The following is a 20,718-nucleotide window of genomic DNA, read 5'->3' on the forward strand; positions in this document are numbered from 1 at the left end:
ACTCTTGTATTAATGTATCCGGACGGATATGTTGGCAACTGCAGAGGTACATTTTTAGACACCGCTGTAAGCGTGGAGTTTTTCAGAACGCACCAATGACATCATCATCATCGTTGTCATTTTGTTGCGTTCACATTTCCTATACTTGCTTTAAAACTGCAGAAAAGTAGCTTAAAAAAAAGAAGTGTACACACTTGGAATATTAAGCATGTGTGACAAGATGACAGCATTCTCCATCTACTGCAAGAGGACCTACGGCCGTTACATATTTCGTGGAGATAACTTGAAAATGCACCAATGCTAGGCTACGTTTCTTTATCACATTTAGATCCACGCGTTTGTTCAGAAGGCTACATCTTCTCAAAAGTTTGATATGAGAGGATATCTTAAAACCCAGAGCTGGGTGTTTAAACTTCAGCCAAAGAGCACCACTGTAGGAAGAAACAAGGATTCTGACCTTTGTCTCCAGGTAATGTATTTCTCTTATACTTAATCTTAATATGATGTCAAGGGATCTTACCTCAATATATGTTTAAGTATAGTTGTGTAAATGATTCTTTGACCACGAACACTGAGGCAACTGTTATTTTATATCATTGCTTTTAACGCTAAATTAACACACACATACACACATAATTAACATACTTGTGATTATATTCAACGTGTTTGCGTCAGAATGGCGGTGTGGATGATCGACATGCAGTGATAGAATGGAGCGAATCAGAGCGCTGCTACATTATCAGCGATCTGAACACCGCTCACGGGACATATGTGAATGACTGTCGGATTCACAATGCAACAGTGCGTCTTACTCCTGGAGACGAGCTGCACTTTGGCTACGGTGGCTCCACCTACGAGTTTGCTTTGGACAGCACATCACCAGTATGTCTTTTAAAGCACAGGAGAAAAGTCTCCTTTGGTCAATACTAGCCTGAGGTCACCTTTTTTTAAAGACCACGCGGGCAGATGCAACTGAATCCAAGAAACAAAAAAATAGCTAAGCGCACTTGATCAAACGGTCTGGTTTTTATCAATTTAATCTTACTTGTTGCTCCATACCTCTCACCATTGACTGTATGCAGTAATTTATTGTAGCTTTTACTGCTGTTTTAAGCTTTTTATGTAGGTGTTCCAATCTATTTATTTTCTGCCATTTCAGTGGAAAAATCTAAATGTGCTTTGTTTTATCATTTGGCTGTTTCGTTGGTGCACAATAGTTTCCTTCACAAAGTGTCTTTCTTCAGCTCCCTGTTCTGCGTGCACAGTGCCTTGCTCCGCCTACCAGAGCCTGGGCCGACCCTTCGGTTACCCCTCACCCGCCAAAGCAAACCCGTCCTGCTAGTGCAGGGGCCAAAAGGAGTAGCCAGGCTCTGGGCTCCTCCACGCTGGGGTCCCACTCCAACAGACCAGGTCATGTCACCTCTTCATTTGCTTGTAATTGTTTCATCCAAACCTGCATTGCAGCATGATAATGATAAGTGTCAAAAATGGAAAGTGGTATTTTTGTCTACTTTGAAAATATTAGAACATATGTTATCTTCTTTGGAATTTGTTGTGGAGAAGTATCCTGATACTGGAGATGTGTGTATATTCCTGGCTGTTGTAGGAAGTTGGACAGGAAATACAGGGAGAGGACAATCCCTCAGAAATGTATTATCATCCCAGAGCTCCCAGTATACGCAGCACTCCATACAGGAGAAGGTGAATTTAATATTCCGTTTATATATGGTTGTGCTCTCAGGTGAGCATAGCATATCTCAAAAGAGCCTAGAGAGTCTTATCTCTTTTTTTGTTATGTTTGTCTTCGCTGACTACTGCTGTTTAGTCAGATTATTGGAGCGGTACCCTGTGTCTCCTAGCACACAAAACCAAACAAAACAAAACAAAATAATCAATTGCATTGTAACATTTTGCTAATTAAGGCAAAAATGATCAAATGGCACTTTAATTGAAGCTCTGTGTATATAGACCACCCCCTGTTGTAAGCTGTATTTAAAGATATTCTTAGGTGTCAGTGGCTTTTATGAGGTGTTGTATGAGCGTGACACAGCGTTTGTGTGGTTTTGCTGGTGATATTTTAGAGCACTTTGGTTTGTGACCGTGTCTTTGTCTGTGAATGTATTACAGGAGGAGAACCTGCTGAGGATGAGGGATGATGCGAGGCGTCTGGTTGTGCTTGAGGATGAATGTAAGAGGAAAGACAGAATGATCACAGCGCTACAGCAGGAAGTGTCAGCTCTCAGAGATCAGCTCACACAGAACCAGACGGATCCAGAGACTAGACAAAGACTCCACAGCCTGGAGAGAGAAATCAATGACAAGAAAGAGCAAATCCAAGAGCTGAGGGAGCAGGTTGTTCAGACAACACAATACGCACACACATGCACGCACACACACACATGCATATACACACACACATATATATATACACACATTCATTTTCTTTCCCTTTCACACACTCATTTTCCTTTTGTTTCTCACACTCACTCTCACACACACACACACACACTCACACACATATATATATATGTATATGTGTATGTATATGTATATGTATATATTAGAGAGAGAGAGAGACTATACACACAGTTTCTTTCAGGTTGTGTGACATATTCCCATTGTCACAACGTTAAGGCAACTTAATGAGAAAGTCTTTCAGATGTGGTACATGCAGCGTTAAATGTGGGATGTGTACAGATGCTGGAGCTGCAGAGAGGTTCTGCTGAGCTGTTCCAGCAGGCGGTGAAAGAGCGTGACCAGAAAATCAGCAGCCTCAGGGGGCAGGTGGAGAAACTGAGGGGTGAGAGCAGCAAAGCCTCAGGTAGAATACATGCAGTGTTTCACATACAGCCTTGCCCCTTCTTCTGTGTTTCTCTCCTTCTCTCCTTCTCTCCTTTCCTCCACACGATGAATGATCTGCTCCATCTTTACAGTGTTGTGACTTTATCAGTGAATGGGACCTGATTTATGTAGATAATCAATTCCCAGTATTGTTTATCAGTTTAATCAAATATTTTTGATCCTGTTGGCTGATTTATTAACTAGTTCTTACAAATATATAAACGGCAGTATGAATAGAAGGTTGTGAGTTACACCAATGAAAGATTTCTAGATTCAAAACATTATGTTTTTGCATATTCAAAAGAGATTCTGTACTCATATTAAATTACTCTAAATTACTCTAATATGTGGGCTTTTCCCCTGTTCTTTATCATGTACAGTACTCCACTTTCTATCAGCTGCAATCTTGCAATTGAATTTTTATTTACGTTTTGTCCAGGTATGGTTAACAGTCTCCAGAGTGACCTAACTGCCAGGGAAAAACAGGCCCTCAAACTAGCTGCCGAGGTGGACAAACTCAGACAGAATCTGAGACAGAAGGATCTCCAGTTCACAGCAATGGCTAACAAGGTAAAACAAGGCACTGAGAACTTTTAAAAAGTGATGTTTTATTGCTCCCATATTAAACGAAAAGCTATTTACGAAATCTTAATCAATTTTTATATTATTCAATGCAGTATTCAAAGGCCTTTTAGAAAGTAAATGATCTTTTCTGTTTCACAGTTCTCAAAAATGAAAGAGAACCAGAAGCTTGAAGAGGAGATCCTTGAAAAAGAGAGGGAAGTGATTTCCCTGAAGAAGGTGGGCATGGGAGAGCACGGTGGTGCAGTGGGTCGCACTGTCGCCGGGTCCCGGGTTCGACTCCCGGCCAGGCGGCCAGGGTCCTGTCTGTGTGGAGTTTGCATGTTCTCCCCATGTCTGCATGGGTTTCCTCCGGGAGCTCCGGTTTCCTCCCAAAGTCATGCAAGTCAGGCGAATTGGAGATACTAAATTGCCCCTAGGTGTGAATGTGTGTATGAATGTGTTTGTCTGTGTGTCTGCTCTGCGATGGACTGGCGACTTGTCCAGGATGTTTCCCCGCCTTTCGCCTAATGCATGCTGGGATAGGCTCCAGCACCCCCCGCAACCCTAATTGGGATAAGCGGCTTAGATAATGAGTGAGTGAGTGACTGACTGAGTGAGTGAATGAGATGGGCATGTATTCATCACTCTCCAGTACTGGTGATTTCTGTTAATCCATTCAATAATACTTTGCAGAGGGACATGTGAATAATTGCTCAACAAAACACTAGCCAAATGTCACATCTCACATCCATCATTTGAATGGTTTATGACAGCAGTCAGAATGGAACTGTTTATGATGTACTATAAAAGAAGATCACCTTAATATGACACAGTTTTTGGAAGAACACTCAAGCGTTCTCATGACAGACCTCATAAATTTCAAGCCTCGCTTTGTTTTATGGGTGTGTGTGCATGTGTGTGTGTGTGTGTGTGTGTGTGTGTGTATGTGTGTTTGCGCGGGTCCATGTGTGTGTGAGACAGGATGTGGAGAAGCTGGAATTGACCGTGAAAGACAGGGAGAGAGAGCTAAAGGAGCAGAAAACAGAGAAAAATTCCCTCAGACAGTCATTGGAGCAGAAGAGAGAGGTCAGAGTGCACTCAGACATTTATGGACTACTCTGTATTCATATTAATATAAGACGTTCATGTACTTCCAAAAGGTGCTGTCAACCTCATACAGGTTTTTCTAATGCCATCAGTTTTATAGCGTAGTAGCTAAGTTACACGGAGACATTGGAGATATTCATCATTGAAAAATTCAGTTCAATCTAAAAGCGTTCCCGAGTGGAGCAAAGCCCCTTGAAAATGACAGATTATTGATCTCCAATCATTTAAAAACTACCAAATTTGTTTTGTTTATCTTGTTTAGGGTCCCAGTCTGTGGTTTGTAAGAGGATGTTATCTAATGTCAGTGTGGGTGTAGCCCAACCTTTAGCCATATTGCTTTGCTGATTTACAGGAACAGGTCTCTCTACAGACTGAAATACAGACACTGCAGCAACAACATCAGCTGATCGTTCAGAGAGATAAAAAGAACGAAGAAGAGCTGAAACAGACACAAACAAGGGTGAGAGAGAACACCCTAAATATCCTCAAAATGATGCAACAGGGTCATCCAACATAACAGTGTATGAGGAATGTTGTAGAGCTGAACGCTGTAATGTCTCTAAAGCCTGTTGTCACGGGCTGTTGTTTTTTCATTTGACGTGTCATTTCCAACTTCCGTGCGTCACGTGTGTTGCTTTAATAGGGATATCTCTTTGAAATGTTTTTTTATATCGTTTTGCAATGACAGTTCTCAAGTAGTCTTTTAATGTCTTTTTTTCTCAGTTAAAGTGCCTTTTTAATGAGATAATGCGGTCTACAGACATAACTGCAGACGCAGTATCAGACCAACAGGTAATTACACTATCAGCCCATCAACTCTCCTCTCCTCCATCCATCCATTCATCCGTCCATCCATCCATCCGTCCGTCATCCATACATCCATACATGCATACATATATCTACACGTCCATTCTTCCTGCAGCAGTTGTGTGTGTTGTTTTGTATGAAGGTGATGGACCAGTTAACAGAACTGATGAAGCAGCTGCAGATGTTCAGGTCTAGAGCTCAAGAAATGGAAGAGGCACAAGACAGAATGACTGGGGAAATATTGAAACTAAAGAATAGACTTGAGAATTGTCAGGTATTGTTAAAATAGTCATTACACTTGCATCATATAACTATTCAGAATCAAACACTCAAAGCTGATGTAATAAGGTCTGTTTATACTGCTGACTGTCACTCAACTGGCTAGTTTTGTATGGCTAGTTTTGCTCACAGAGCAAATGGAGCATTAAAATTCTATATGTGTGGTAATAGAAATCTCTGCCCACAGAGTCATGTTCAGAAGAAGTGTACTGTAGACACACTGCAGAGAGAGATATCTGCACTTCAGGATGAAAGTGTGTGTTCTGTCCTGAACTGGGTCCAGACTCACACAGTCTCCATACTAACCACTCTACTGGAGCTGCTCCAGGATATTACCCATGAGTTACAGGACTCTGGAATACAAGTGTCACAGTCAACTGGAGGTAAGCCAGCATAGAGTAGAATAGAATAGAATAGAATAGAATAGAATAGAATAGAATAGAATAGAAACAATTGAACATTCAAGTAATTTTTGCAAATTAATGCATGTTGTCAGTACGTATATGGTAATGTCTACTGGCATATAGTATAAGTAGTAAGTATATAGGAATGTCTTGTAATTGTGCAATTCTTTCTTTTCTTTTCTTTTCTTTTCTTTTCTTTTCTTATGTTTTATTTTATTTTATTTATCATCCTTTCTCTTTTCTTTTCTTTTCTTTTCTTTTCTCCTACAGTTATAGGTGCCATCAAGGCCTTGTGCCAACAGCATGAGGAGTGCCAGGCAGAACTGAGAGATCTTAGGGTAAGCCTCCTTGTCACACAAAACACACACACACACACAAAAACGTATTGTATGCGCAAGCAAAAGTTTTGCAGTCAGTCACGGAAATTAAATTAGGAACTTTGATTTCATGGCTGGCTGTGTGTTACTGCTAATAGACCCAGAAGCGGCTGCTCGAAGAGAGAGAGGCCCAGGCCAGAAATCTGCAGAGCAGACTCCAGTCTATGAGTGAACAGCTGGAGCGGCAGAAACTACAGGTTCCTCTAATCTTTCTACAACAAACACTTTAACAGTGATCTCAAACAGAGATTTCTTCATTTGTGACACGTCAGGTGGCTCCACACAGCCCGGCCTTGACTGTGACACGGAGGGATCTAACTGTTACGTTTCAGGCTGCTGAGAGCCAGCGTGGAGAGGTGACCAGATTGACAAAACAGCTGGAAGAGGTGACATCTGAACTGCAGTCAGTCAGGAGAACTGAGGTGAGTTAACAGCACATCTTGGACCATCAGTATGGGGTGAGTAATTGTCGGAAGTGTTTGAATAATAAACTGTGAAGTCAAGTAGGACAGCTAAAATGGTCAGATGGGGGGGAAAAAAAGCACCACCCTGTCATTACATCTGTTGAATCAAAGCACTTGTAAAGACACAAAACAGCTGTTTGTGATTCCTGAAGTACAGTCGGCCCTCCACATTCGCGGGGTTAACTTTCGTGGATTCAATTATTCGCGAATTTGCCATCAGTAATTAAATGGGAATTTTTCTGGAGGTTTGCGGCTTGCTGCTGAAAATCGCAGATAACACGTGTAAACTAGGAAATGTAAGTGTGGTATACCCCCCATAATTGTCCTTCTTATGTCCCCTCCAGGATTTTGTAGACTTTTTTTGCGTTATTATTCATGCTGCTGCACTGAGACATAATTTGCCATGATACCTTTAAGAGAAGAGGAGTTAGTGAGTGATGTAGCGAGGTTTTTGTTGGTATAGTAGAGAGTTTGTGTAGAAGAAGTAAAACTTAAGAGAAGCGAGTACAGATCAAGGGAAAATGTCGGAGTGATGTGTATTTTTATGCTGTTATGGAATAAACGAAGAAAATCTTTCAACACAGTTTGTGTAGGACATCATTTTAGTCAAGTGAACAGAATAAAGAAAACCAAAAAAAAAAGTTTAGTAAGTCATAAATGCACAAAATATATGTATTATCAATCTGTTTTATCATTTACTACCATAAATATAGGGTACAGTATTAAGAGTTAAGGTTTGGAGGGGCCTAGACGTATTTGCAGTTTTTTCACTTTTGCGGGGGTCCTGCGCCCCTCAACCCCTGCAAATGTGGAGGGGCGACTGTATGTTCAGCTATACGTGTTTGAATTTAAATGAATAGATGTTTATGTATGACAACAAAAGTTACAGTATATTTTCCATCTGTACCAGACTGCTCTTCGTGAGGAGAGAGAGACCCAGGAAAGAGCATGGATTTCCAAACTGAAAGCATTGGAGAGGCAGGGGACTGAACTGAACGAGGGAATAGAGGAGGGAAAGCAGAGAGAGGACGAACTGAGGGAGAGACTGAGAGAGGCAGAGGAGAGAGAGGCAGGGTGGAGGATAAGAGCAGAGGAGGCCAGGCAGAGAGGAGCTGAGGAGGAGAGAGAGAGATACAGGGTGGAGGAGGCGGAGTACAGGGAGCAGGTCCGACAGCACGCCCACACCATCGTGGCTTTGGAGGAGCGTCTGAGTGCAATCAATCAGAGTCTAAGGGAGGTGGAGACAGAGAGAGACTCACTGAGGGAGCAGCTGAGAGGTGAGGTCACACCAATGATATTCATACAATATATAATAAATTCATAATAATAATACATTATAAATTATTCCTCAGTTTTTGCACACGGTATTAACCGAAACCATGCTTTTGTTAAGTATAACGAATTTCGTTTGGATTTCTGACGACACCTTAGAGTTCCATATTTATCCTCTGGGTGGCGCCCAAGTCAGAGCAAAAATCAGGGATTTGTCCAGTCAGAGATTTTGTTGTTTAAGTGATGGATTTCGCGTACTGCTGTTGATTCTCCATAGAGTCCCAAAGTAAACTGGAAACAGATAAATCCAGCACTGCTACTCTAACATCAGCTGAACAACAGCAACTGGACCAGAACATCAGATTACTCAGGTAAAGGTCTCAGTACCAAACATTTAACTATCTGCCTATCCCAGCTGAAAGTCTAAGACTTAAAATGGTTTTGATGTATGAAAATGAGAGAACAGTCATTTTAAGGTCATTTTTAGTCTTACTTCCATTATGACCTTTAGCAAAGTGCAATGCTTTCAATCATCTCTGTAAATTCTCTAGCCAGTTATAACCCCGCAATATAGAATTTCACATGTAAGGACATGAATCCAAATTACAGCACACATCTGCATTACAGAGGGAAGACAGTGAGTTAGAGGAGCATAAAAGTCAGTCGTAAGATAAAGTTCTCCTCTGGTGATCACTGACTGATAATGGGCAGAATGCCTGTGTTACAGAGCAGGGTTTAGTGAGTATCTGTGGCTGAGACCGCAGGGTCGCCATCCAGCTGCTCTTTTTTCATGTTAGTGAAGTCATTTGTGCAGTGAGTGTGAGCAGTACAGTTTTGCACACTGTAAGTTCCCACTCATGAATAATTCATAAGAGCATCTCATGAATTATTCAAGAACACAGCTGCATAAAGATTAATGACACAGTCCTATAGCTCGTTTTCATGTGGTGTGTGAAATTAGTCACACTGAAACACTGTACTCTTGGATAACAAATCCCCCCCCCGCTGACATTTTCTGGAGAGTTAGATAAAATCTCCACAAAAAAGATGATCAGATTTGTGGTCGTAATTACTGTGAACACTGAGTATAGTTAAATTGTCAAAACATTGGTGAAAGATAGAAAAGTGGACTGGTCTTTGCCAGATGCCTGCGGTTTAGAAAAGTCTAGTGGTGAGAACAGATGTTCAGTAGAGACTTCCTCTGTCCCTGTGTATGTGTGTGTGTGTTTTTTTGTGTTTGTGTAGAAGTGAGCATGCAAGCATGTGTGTGTGTGTGTGTGTGCATGTCTCTGTTGAAAGCCTCTTTAATATGCTTGTAACTCAGCAGGAAAACCTGCTTTGTTTTTGCCTCATACCCATTATTAAGCTTTGTTTTTGCCACACACCCATTATTAAGCGACATATAGTGAGTTAGTAGGAAGCACATTTACACAGTAGAGGATGGTTCATGGCATTACAGATTTTAATGTAATTCATCAACTACAATGAAACTGCAGATGTCTTTTGATGAAGCTCTCTTCATGCAGAAGACCTGAGAGCATTAATGCTGTACTAACATTAATTCAGTATCTTGACTTTTATACTAAAATACATGTACTTTGTGTGACCATTTATGGTGACAGCTGTATTGTCCTTTTACTTTTAACTTGTTTAAGCTTTTACCAATCATATCAAGCTTGTCAGAAGCCTCGTGTTCTTGATTGGTTAAGTCTTGCACCCGACAGGTCTTCATTGGCAGCGTCCCAGCAGGAGGCGGTCACTCAGGGTGAGGTGATCACAGCACTGAGCCGTGACCTGGCCCATGCCCACGCCAGAATCTCAGACATGAAAGGTGCCCTTCAGCCTGTCAGTGCTGTTCCACCAATACAGCCAGGCCAACATCTGAGATTACAAACAAATGTTTTTATTCGACTTTGTGTGCTTCAAGGAATCTGAGGGGAAAAATACACCTGTAGCATGTTACAAAAAGTTTAGGAGAGAGGTTGGCCGGCGTTAACGAAGCAGCAAATTCCCTGTCAGACCTGTGAAAGATTATACATTTTACCTCATTGAAACTTTCAGTTCTTCATCATTCATTGCACTTCGCGAATTTCTCTGTTAATGTAAGAAGTAAGGTGGAGCGTCTGTAATGGAAATTGAGCTTCAGGAGTGCAGATATGCACAGACTCACCTGTTATGATTCATGATTGTACTCAGGTCTGGATGGGCATAGAGAGGGATAGAATGAGAGAAAGAGAGAGAGAGAGAGAGAGAGAGAGTGCGTGGGTGGGTGCAAGCGTGCGTGCATGCATGAGTGTGTGAGTGCATGCATGAGTGTGTGAGTGCATGCATGCATGTGTGTGCGTTTCTGACTGTGTGTGTTCCTCCCTGCAGGTGAGCTGAATGAAGAACAGAAGCTGGAGCTGGAGAGACACAGAGCTTTGCTAGTGGACCAGAAGATGCAGCTCAGCACACTCACTCAGAAATTAAATACAATGTCACAGCTGGTGGAGCAGAAAGATGAGGAACTGAAGAACACAAAGCAGAAGATGAAGTATGCATATTCTCACACTTTTCTTGAGATGCATGAACTCCTTTATGAGTTTAGATCATTACTGATTGAGTCAGGTGCAGCTCAAATCCATCTCTGTCCCTTTCAGACAATTAGAGAAAGATTTGAGGAGAAAAGAGACAGCTGAAAATGAGAGGAGGGAACTGCAGAAGAACCAAACAGAAGACCAGACTAGCATGGTTCCTCTCCAGTCCCCAGTTCACACCAAGGTGAGACAGTTGTCAGACTGTATACTGATGAAACAGAGCATACAATTCCATTAATACAAGTCTGTATACAAGTCTATAATGAATGACAGAGATTGTTGTTAACTAAAGAGAACTGTAATAGAACCAGTTGATCTGCATAATTATTAAGTCCTGGAAGCTTTCTTCCCTCTCTACAGGTCTAACTAGATTACAAATAAAGCAGGGAAGTCTCTTCTTTACTTCACCATGGCTTTTTATATACGGTGCTGGACAACTCATACCATGTTACTCCCATGAGTAATTAAAAGCAATTGAGCTCAAAGAGATAATATTCTTTCCTCTTCATTGTCTTTGGTCCTGAATGACGAGTTTGGCCTGTATGTTGTGTATTCTGCTGTGCGGTTAGCTGGAAAAGAAACCAGTCACCTCATGTTACCTGTGACACGTAGCAAAGCAAATATCGCTGATGCTCAGATGTGCTGAAACTGCTTCACTCCTGGTAATGTTTGCTCCATTGGGCACAGCTGGTTTAAACTGGATTTTAATTCATATCTGCAGCTGCTGAAACCAAGGAAATCAGCGTCAAAAAGATATTGCGGTTTAGAAAAGTCTAGAAATATGAACAGATGTTCCGTAGAGACTTAATCTGTCCATCTTTTGTTTTAAAAGCCTGTCATATTCTTCTGCTATTTGGGTGTGACAACAATCAACAACAAAGATTATTGTGCATCTTTATCTGGACCACACACACACACACACACACATTTACATACGTACACACAGATATACTTAGCCCTAACTCTTACCCTAACACTAAACAGATTTCCCAAGTGTGAACCAGCAAACAACCCCTCTAGATTTTGTCCACACAGTGCGGCATAAATATAAACCACACACATTTATTTAAAGAGACAGATAGAGACAGACAGAGAGAGAGAGGGAAAGTGAGAGAGAGAAAGACAGATGTGTAATTTTTAAAAATGAATGTAAAAAATCTGATTCTCTTCGCTTCCTTGTTGTGCAGGATGTGGCCATCTTAACTGCTTTCAGTGACCTGTCAGAGCAAGGGTCAAAGTGTAAAGGTCATCGACATGAAGAAGTGATCCATTCACAGCAAGAAGCTCTGAGTGAAATGAGAGAGAGGATGAGAGCTCTGAAGCAGAAGTGGCCTATCAGTGAGAGTGTGGGCGGGGCTAAAACCTATCTTATGAGCAGATCCGAGACCAGTTTTGGACTCTGAACTTGAAATGGCAAAGCTTCAAAATTCTGACTAAAAGAAGATAATGTGTCCCGATCAGTGATAAGCGACACAGAACAATAATGTTACACCTGCTAATGCTAATGCTAATGCTAACTTTAAGACTGAGCTGAGAACTACTGCTTGCACCTGAATCAGTCTGAATCATTAAGAAAAGACTCTAAATAATGTTTTTCTCTCCTTCATTATCATTGGCCTGTGCTTAATGTCTCACGTCCTGTTAATAGAGCTAGTTGCCCAGCAGGGGGAGCCAGAGAGACAGAGACAGATGAAGCCACCAAAAATACAGAGGTCCACAACACAGAGAGGATCCATCACTCACACGGTACTAACACTGCATACACAGAAAGCTCTCACTCTGTAGAACAAAAGTGGTTTGAATGAGATTTTATGTGAATTGCATGTGGTTTGGTTATGAATATATATAATATATAGATTGGTCTGGAGGTTTGTCTCATGACTAACTTGTGTTCCTCCTTTGACATTCTGTTTTAACTTTTATAAAGTTCATGTAAAGAGATAAAGATCTTGTTTTTGTCACCTTCCGCAGTTACATGTTCACAACTGATAAACTTCAGACATTCATTCTTACTACATATAGGATGTGGCTGATATTTGTGTGTGTGTATGCTTACTACATATAGGATGTGGCTGATATTTTGTGTGTGTGTGTGTGTGTGGGTTTGCAGTCTGGCTTTGCTCTGCCTGAGGCACTGAGTGAGGCAGCGCTGGAACGCACAGCTAGACTGGACATGTCTGATACTCTTGACCTGAGTGAGAACACAGTAAGCTTTAAAGAAAGTTCTGCATAGAGATATATAAATATTAATGTGTGTGTGTGTGTGTGTGTGTGTGTGTGTGTGTGTGTGTGTGTGTGTGTGTGTGTGTGTGTGTGTGTGTGTGTGCACATCCTGAGAGTCAGTCTAACATTGTATTGAGCATATTGTATTGCATAGACATATATAAATATAAAGTTGTGTGTGTGTGTGTGTGTGTAGTATGCAGAGCTTGTGCAGGCACTTTGTGAAGCACTGGAGCTGAGCGAGGGGCAGCTGTCGGGCTGTGCCTCACTAAAGCACCTTCCCGCGGGGGAGAGAGAGCGACTAGCATCCCTTAGACAGAGAGACCTGGAGTTTCTCAGGACTCGCCTTGCCCTGCAGCGCAGCCAAAGTCAACGCAAGGAGCTACAACTTCAAGAGAGTCAGAGAGAGCTTCAAACACTGAGGTGCACACATACACATGCACTGTACTAATACAAGGACAAACAAAGAGCCATGAAACGAACACATATCTACACACTGCAAGGCCTCAGACAGGGAGGTGCAGCTCTTTGGCAGGGCTGCGTAAACACACTTACTCACAGAAAACACAATAGAGGGATTAACATACTGGAATAAACTCAAGGAACCACAAGTATGTCAAAGTCTCTGAGGCAGCAGGGTTAAAACGCCACACACACACACACACACACACAAAGTTTGTTTGCATTAAAACGCGGTACCATCAGCGGTAGTTTTTATAAATTGTTTTTGACTTACCAAATCTATCTTTATCTCCTTTTCTCTTTTTTTTCTCTCTCTACCTTCCTCTCTCTTTTTCTCTTTTTTTTTTCTCTCTCTCTCTCTCAGGGAGAGCCAGGCACAGAGCCAGAGTTTGCAAGCAAGACTAGACAGTCTGAAGGCAGAGCTTCAGACACAGCGACAGGAGAGTAGCCTGCTCAGAGAGGCCCTGGAGCAAACCCACAGCCAGCTAGAGCAGGAGAGAGGCCTGAGGTTCCGCAACCAGCAGCGCGGCTGTGCTCTCAGGAGCCGCCAGGTATCAAACAGAAAGATATGGACACGATTAACAAGCAAAGCTGCAAGGCACTTCAACTCCAGAGAGAGAGAGAGAGAGAGAGAGAGAGAATGAGAGGGAGAGAGAGCGAGAGAGAAAGTGAAAGAAAAAGAGAGAATGAGAGGGAGAGAAAGGGAATGAAACTAAGATTCGTTAACTGTAGGGACGGCGAGCTGTGGAATTGATCCACGGATCTGTGGGCCGGTGTTTCATCTCCCCCTCAAGACATCCCAGGCCCCAAAAGTATGATCCATTCAGTATGGCTTTACATGAGAACAAAGGCCTGACAAAGAAACAGCTAGAAAACGCTACACCGGAGACATAACGACCTTGCGGGGAATCGTAAATAGAGTGAGGAAAAAGATTCCTGCAGAAACTAAAATGCTCTGAGAGAACCAGGCCTGAACAAAGAGTAACCATGAAATGTATCTCTTCAGAACGAGAGCAAGAAGACTGCGCAGACACGAAAAGACAAATAGAGAGAAAGGTGCTGTTCGTTTGTCTACATGGTATCATGTCCCTTTAGGCAGGATTTTGCCAGAGGGAGGTATTTCTGGAAAAGAACAATATCTGGTATCTGATTGACTCAAACAGAAAGACAGACAGGGTGGAAATGTAAGTGTGTGATAGGTTTCAACACGTTGTGAACAGCAAACAGGTACAGTAAGCACGGGCTTGGCTTTATCAGTCGCTTAAGTGTTTGTCTGACTACGGCAACTAATCTTTCACTTTAGAAGACGGCACCATCTCTCAAAACGACCTGGAATGCAAAGGGTCCTCTGGATTTCTTTGTCTCAGTCCCTCCCCCCCTAATCCAGTCTGGACACATTAACTTATATGGAACAACATTTGGAGAATTATGGTCTGTGTTTAATTAGGTTCTACACACCCATGGATTTTTCTGTGTTGGAGCTGTGCTGTGGATAGAGTGCGAGATCAAATCAAATAAGCGCTTTACTGTGAAGCATTTCCTCTTTGCCTATGATCCAATTAAGTTTACAGTGCCTATGGGAGGATAAAATAGTTTCAGTTTGATTCCAGAGCAGGATTTTAAAGCCTGCTGAGTGTGTTAGTGAAGTTTGGATTCGATTAGAATTAAAATAGTTGAAAAGTAATAAGTTTCATGTAAGTGAAGAAGGACGAAGTTATTACGTTGGTAATACCTGGTGAATAAACAGCTTTGCTGAATTCAGTATTCTCACAATTTGTTGTTTTAGGCCATAGAACAGGTGTGGTTAAATAAACATCTGAAGAGTGATTATGTAATCTGGCCAGAACGCCACGCTCTGACCTGCTTTGCTGTCTCATATTCAAGATTCAGGTCTATAAACAAGATTTTATGTGGATTAAATTAATCCCACCACTTCTGTCTGAGAAATCTGTCTGAATTTGCTGTTCATGTGATTGTTTATGATCCTCAGCAGGACTCTTTGAAGCATATATTCATTCATTCATTCATTCATTCATTCATTTTCTAAGACGCTTATCCTAATTAAGGTCGCGGGGGGTGCTGGAGCCTATCCCAGCTCTCATTGGGCGAAAGACCTTGGACAGGTCACCAGTCCATCGCAGGGACACAGACAAACACATTCATGCAATTGCCTAGGTATCTCCAGTTCGCCTGACTTACATGTCTTTGGACTGTGGGAGGAAACGCACGTAGACAAGAGGAGAACAAGCAAACCTCGAACAAACTTCCTAGGACCTTCTTGCTGTAAGGCGACAGCGCTACTGTGCCGCCCAAAAGTTTGTCCTTCGAGCCGGATTCGAACCAGCGACCTAAGGATGTCTCACAGTACCTCTACAGTCCTCCGCTCTACCAACTGAGCTATCGAAGGCCTTGAAATAGTTTGTATGTATAGAGTAATTCTCATCATTTTTGTTGAGGTCCAATCTGGACAAGCTGTTCTGTAAATTATTTTAAACATTTCAACATCGGGAAGAACATGAAATACAGGTTCAATATAACATGCATACAGGAAATATTCTGCTTGACTTAGCTGGAATGCACACAGGAAATTCTCAGCTTGATTCTCAGCAGAAGGCTTTTCAGCATTTAGACTACAACAGTCAAATACAAGTGAATCATTTGGCTCTAGTTAAAAGGCCCAGATAAGGGCCCCTCTCTCTCTCTATCTCTCACACACACACACACGCACACACACACACACATATATGAAAGCTACTCAACTCCCTGCTGTCTCTAGTAATGAGTCTCTTTTTCTGCAGGCAGCAAGTGTGGAAAGGTTGGAAAGAAGGAGTGGAAAAGTGACTCCTCATAACTGTGCGCTGAGTGAAACCAGTGAAAAGGTGAGTTCACACTCAGCTGCCCGCCCATTCCTTGGCCTTCAGACTGATTTCAACTGCACTTGGACTAGACATATGCTTTATAAACACAGCTGTCCTGGGTCTGTTACCCTCTCTGCTTACAGATTCTGTACAGTTCCACCCAACATCTGTCCACAGTTTAAAACCCGTGTGATGCCGTTGTGTCATTTGGTTATTGGACTGGTAATTCTGAAGTTATTAATTCCAGACATGGAAAACATGAGTTGTATCTGCGACGTCCTCAGTTTTGAGACTTGATTTGTCTTATCTATTCCTTTGTATCAAAATTTTTGTTGTGTCACAAGGACTTATAGGAAGTTCTGACAAACTTTTTTTTCTGCTGCATCGTGTCTTAGTCATCACTGTCATTTCCTGTCACCGAGTTTGTTTAAGCTACGAAGGATCTGTAGAGTAGTCTAGACATTCTCTCTTATCACTGACTCCACACTTTTACAATGGTCTAGGAGTGGAAAACCCCAGCAAAAACAAGGAAGAAAAAAAGGGTCAGTGTTTTCACTGTCCCAGTGAATTATTCACACAGAGAAGAGACTTATCTGAAGATCTGTCATTTACATCCCGCTGTTTTTTCATTGGTCACTGAAAACTGATGGAAGGAGGAGTCTTGCTGCATGCTTGTCTGCCCCGTGGGTAAAGCCCACTGGAGTTTTACAACTTACCAACCCAGCTGTGTAATTAATATTGTTTTACAACTATCCCTGCAGCAGGTAATTTGTTTTTAACTTAATGAGTTTAACACTCCCCCACACCCGTCCCAAGCTCATAACCATGACGACTGTTACCCTTAGTGCTTGTTGCTATTCGTGGCGAAGTTTTATATTCCGAGATGATGCCCTGTAGCCCTGGCTAAGATCTAAATTCCACATCTTTGATGTTTGTGTTTAAAAGGCACGAGGGAGGAGATTAAGCCTGGAGGAGAAGCTTAGGAGGAGAGACTACGAGGTGGAGATCCTGAAGAAACAGCTGTGTCAGACAGAACAGGAGCTACGCACCGTGGCCTCCCAGCTTGCTCAGCAGAAGCGGCTGGAACAGGAGACGCAAAAACAAAAGGAGCCCAAACACAAGCAGAGTGTAGAGCTCATAGAAGCCCAGTGATGGCCAGTATTAGTCAAACTCGCCCTCTGAACAATCAGCATTCAGAGTGTGCCGTCTGGCATGACAAACAGGATGGAGACCAAAACAATTGATGAAAACAGTCAACCAAACAATCAACAAAAACCCGCCATCAAAATAATTGATTGGCCGGGAAATTGGAGTTTACTCTGATTTATTAATTACTCCCATACCATGTTAAGGTGTTTTAAAGGTGTCTGACGTGGGGGTTTTTTTGGGGGGGGTGTTTTTGTCTTTTGTTTTTTGTTGGGGTTTTTTTTTTTTTTTTTGAGAAAATATTCTAGTATTTTTTTTAATCTGGCTGATGGACATTGGAGTGGTAGGCCATGAAAAGACACACCAGCCATGAACACGCATACATGATTAATATTTTCTGTTTTTCATGCTTCAGTTAGCACTTGCCTAGTTAGTTGTCATTAATTTGAACTATATTTGAATCTGTAATGAAGAACCAGTGGATGCACCTAAAAATAACTTCAGCGGTGTCTTGGAATTAACATTTACATTTATGCATTTACTCGATGATTTTATCCAAAGCCACTTAGAGAAAGGCAGAATACAAGCCAAGCACGTAGGAAAACAGCATCGTCCCTGGGTGGGCTTGAACCACCAACCTTTCGGTTAACAGCCGAACGCGCTAACCAATTGCGCCACAGAGACCATGGCTCGCATGGAAGTAACAGTCAGACTGAGCACTAGTTGGTGCACATGTATGAGCCGTGTCTTTCACACACACATACACATCACACACACATACAAATTACACACACTAACAGGATTCTCAAGGCTGTCTGTGCTTATTTTTGCAGAAAGTATCTCTCTTCTGTCGTGTTGTTATGAAATGACCTGTACTTGCAATAAATCAGTGTCTAGGAATTCTGACACGACTTTGAACTCATCATACATGACATCAGTTGTTGTTTCTAAAGCATAACTTAAATTTCTACCCTTCCCGTATAAATGCCTTTTATCTGGAGACATCTACATCATGTCTAAATGTGGAGTTATGGTATTCTATAATGTTGTCTTGCAGTCAAAGTCATTAAAGCAGCGTTTTATGTTTACCATAGGCCATTAATGTTTTTTGTTCAGTTGTCTGTTTGTCTGTCTGTCTGTCTGTTTGTTTGTTCTTTGCACTGCATGACCTTGAATTGAATGACCTTGTCATTCACTTATGATTGATACACTTATGGTACTCTTTTATTTCCCAACCCGACAACAGAACGAGAGTATTTTCCAATTGATAATAGGAAATTAAAAATAGAAGGCATCCATAATCCATTGTCCCTACTCTCTCTCTCTCTCTCTCACTCTGTTCTGTGTAGCATTCAGCCTGCGAGGTCATTGCAGTGTGTTATCACAGTGTGCCGGCAGAAAAGCTGATTCATTCATCATAGCCCAGGCCTCACAGCACATGCCGTCACAGACAGAACCACGTGAGAGAGAGACATACACACACACACACACACACACACACAGAGAGAGAGGAGGAGAGAGAGAGAGAGAGAGAGAGAGAGAGAGAATGGTAGCAAGTGTATGAATCCATCTATGCATGTGTGTGTGTGTGTATCTGTGTGTGTGAGGTCCTCTCACATCATCTTTTGCGTCAGAGTGAGTCTGTGCGTACAGGCATGTGGGTGCGCATACATATGTATATAAACACTGTATGGGCAGGTTTGTGAGAGGTAGAGAGCTCTGTGCTTGAACATCTGTCAAAATGATGTTTGTTTATCCTGTGTTAATTTACAGATGTAACTCCCCTCTTTCTTTTCTTCTATTTGCAGCAGTTTCCGTAGTGAGAGTTTTAGTCTGTCTGTGTGTGTGTGTGTGTGTGTGTGTGTGTGTGTGTGTGTGTGTGTGTGTGTATTGTTCTCAACATAGGGCCATCTTCCTCAGTGACCCAGATCTGTCCTCTCTGAGCTCAGAAACAGATGGTGATTATATTTCATATGTTACATTTAGGCCAATTATTCTGTCATTCTGTCAAGCTAGGTTACCTCTCTACCAACAGAGCTTCAACTCCTAGAGACTGGATGCAGAGTTAATCAACCATTGTTTACTCGACTACAAACCAAACAGGGCAACAAGTCACCAGGCGCACAGTGTTATCCATTCACTCACCCATTCAGCAACTCTCTGACTTTTAACAGTTGTTATGGATCATTATATTCCATTTACTATGGTGTGAGGATGACTTGCATATAATGAGTCAAACGATTTTGTATCCCCATTAAGTTGTCTTGAAGTGAAACAAAGATAAATATTCGATTTGACCAAACATATTTTATATTTTTTGTGTGAGTGCCTCTTGAATCAGTGTTGTGATTTTGTATGCATTTGTGTTATCCATTAATAAAAGGTCAAAATATATATAGAGACTTTCATTCAGTATCAGATTTGTCTCTCAGTTTTTGGTATGTTACTTTAAAAGCTCCATCTTCAAAAAGAAGAACACAGAAATTATACAATATTTCAAAAACTAACATCCATTCACATAATACTTATTCTCTGCGTGATGGTGTTAGTATGTGCCCGGCCCCTTTCTGTTGCAGAATCCTCCTTTTTGTCTGTGTTTCTCCATACATGGTGAGAATGCAGGTAGATGGGGTGTTGAGTGACTATACAGCCCCTCCCCTCGACAGACTTCAGGGGGCTCGTGAAAAAAAGGAGAGACAGAAGCTTTGTGTGAGTCACGAATCAGCCTCTAAAGCTCAGATGACTTGGTCAAGCAATCTGCTTTCATCTCACATAGACAAATACATATTGATTATACTGTAGGTAGAAACAACAACAACAATGACAATAACAATGCACACACATAAAGACATATAAACAAACATGAATTTTAGATTTAATCTACCCTTTTGATGACATGAAACTAATTACTGTAATGATTTATCCTTAAGACTTGTAGACAACTTCTTCACTCAACAGTTACAAATGAATGCCACTGTAGACATATATGGACAATTTAGACAGTGTCATTTTTGATATGTAAACCATGTCTACACTTCGCAGCGAGCCTGTGTATGCACCTACATATTTATTTACGCGTGTCGGAGAGAGAGAGAGAGAGGGAGACCCGGTTAAAGAAATGTTAAATCTGTTAACCTTATTTGTTTTATGCAAATTATAGCTTTATTGTCTATATTTGCATACAGAGGTATTTGAAGCGAGTTAAAATCCATTATGAAAGTCAGATATAACCGTGGAGCTACTCTGAATACATTGACCGTTCAATTTCAGTATAATCATATTTTCAGAAAAAATAAACGAGAAGTCCGGTTCTTACATTCGGCGCGTCCCTTTAATAG

At 41.6% G+C, this 20,718-nt stretch overlaps 1 protein-coding gene and 2 non-coding genes across 3 annotated transcripts; 1 reads left to right on the forward strand and 2 right to left on the reverse strand.

Annotated features, from left to right (window-relative positions):
- Nucleotides 1–346: 346 nt before the first annotated feature.
- On the forward strand, nt 347–17,386 carry fhad1 (forkhead-associated (FHA) phosphopeptide binding domain 1). The gene is made up of 27 exons (XM_030785211.1): nt 347–469; nt 676–882; nt 1,245–1,410; nt 1,607–1,701; nt 2,128–2,352; nt 2,698–2,821; nt 3,281–3,411; nt 3,565–3,642; nt 4,387–4,491; nt 4,865–4,972; nt 5,236–5,304; nt 5,462–5,533; nt 5,882–5,981; nt 6,273–6,340; nt 6,652–6,801; nt 7,754–8,120; nt 8,393–8,486; nt 9,840–9,946; nt 10,489–10,648; nt 10,776–10,875; nt 11,879–12,029; nt 12,340–12,437; nt 12,802–12,897; nt 13,111–13,337; nt 13,741–13,927; nt 16,175–16,255; nt 17,180–17,386. Exons 1-27 carry the CDS (start codon nt 374–376, stop codon nt 17,384–17,386), a joined length of 3,669 nt encoding a protein of 1,222 aa, XP_030641071.1. The 5' UTR covers nt 347–373.
- trnay-gua (transfer RNA tyrosine (anticodon GUA)) lies at nt 15,697–15,783 on the reverse strand. The gene is given in 2 exon segments: nt 15,697–15,732; nt 15,747–15,783. It is a non-coding gene; the product is annotated as a tRNA-Tyr (tRNA).
- Nucleotides 17,387–17,990: 604 nt separating the features above from the next.
- On the reverse strand, nt 17,991–18,064 carry trnan-guu (transfer RNA asparagine (anticodon GUU)). Its single transcript has one exon. It is a non-coding gene; the product is annotated as a tRNA-Asn (tRNA).
- Between the last annotated feature and the right edge of the window lie 2,654 nt (nt 18,065–20,718).

This window comes from Chanos chanos, chromosome 9 (assembly GCF_902362185.1).
Source record: "Chanos chanos chromosome 9, fChaCha1.1, whole genome shotgun sequence".
Lineage (NCBI taxonomy): Eukaryota > Metazoa > Chordata > Actinopteri > Gonorynchiformes > Chanidae > Chanos > Chanos chanos.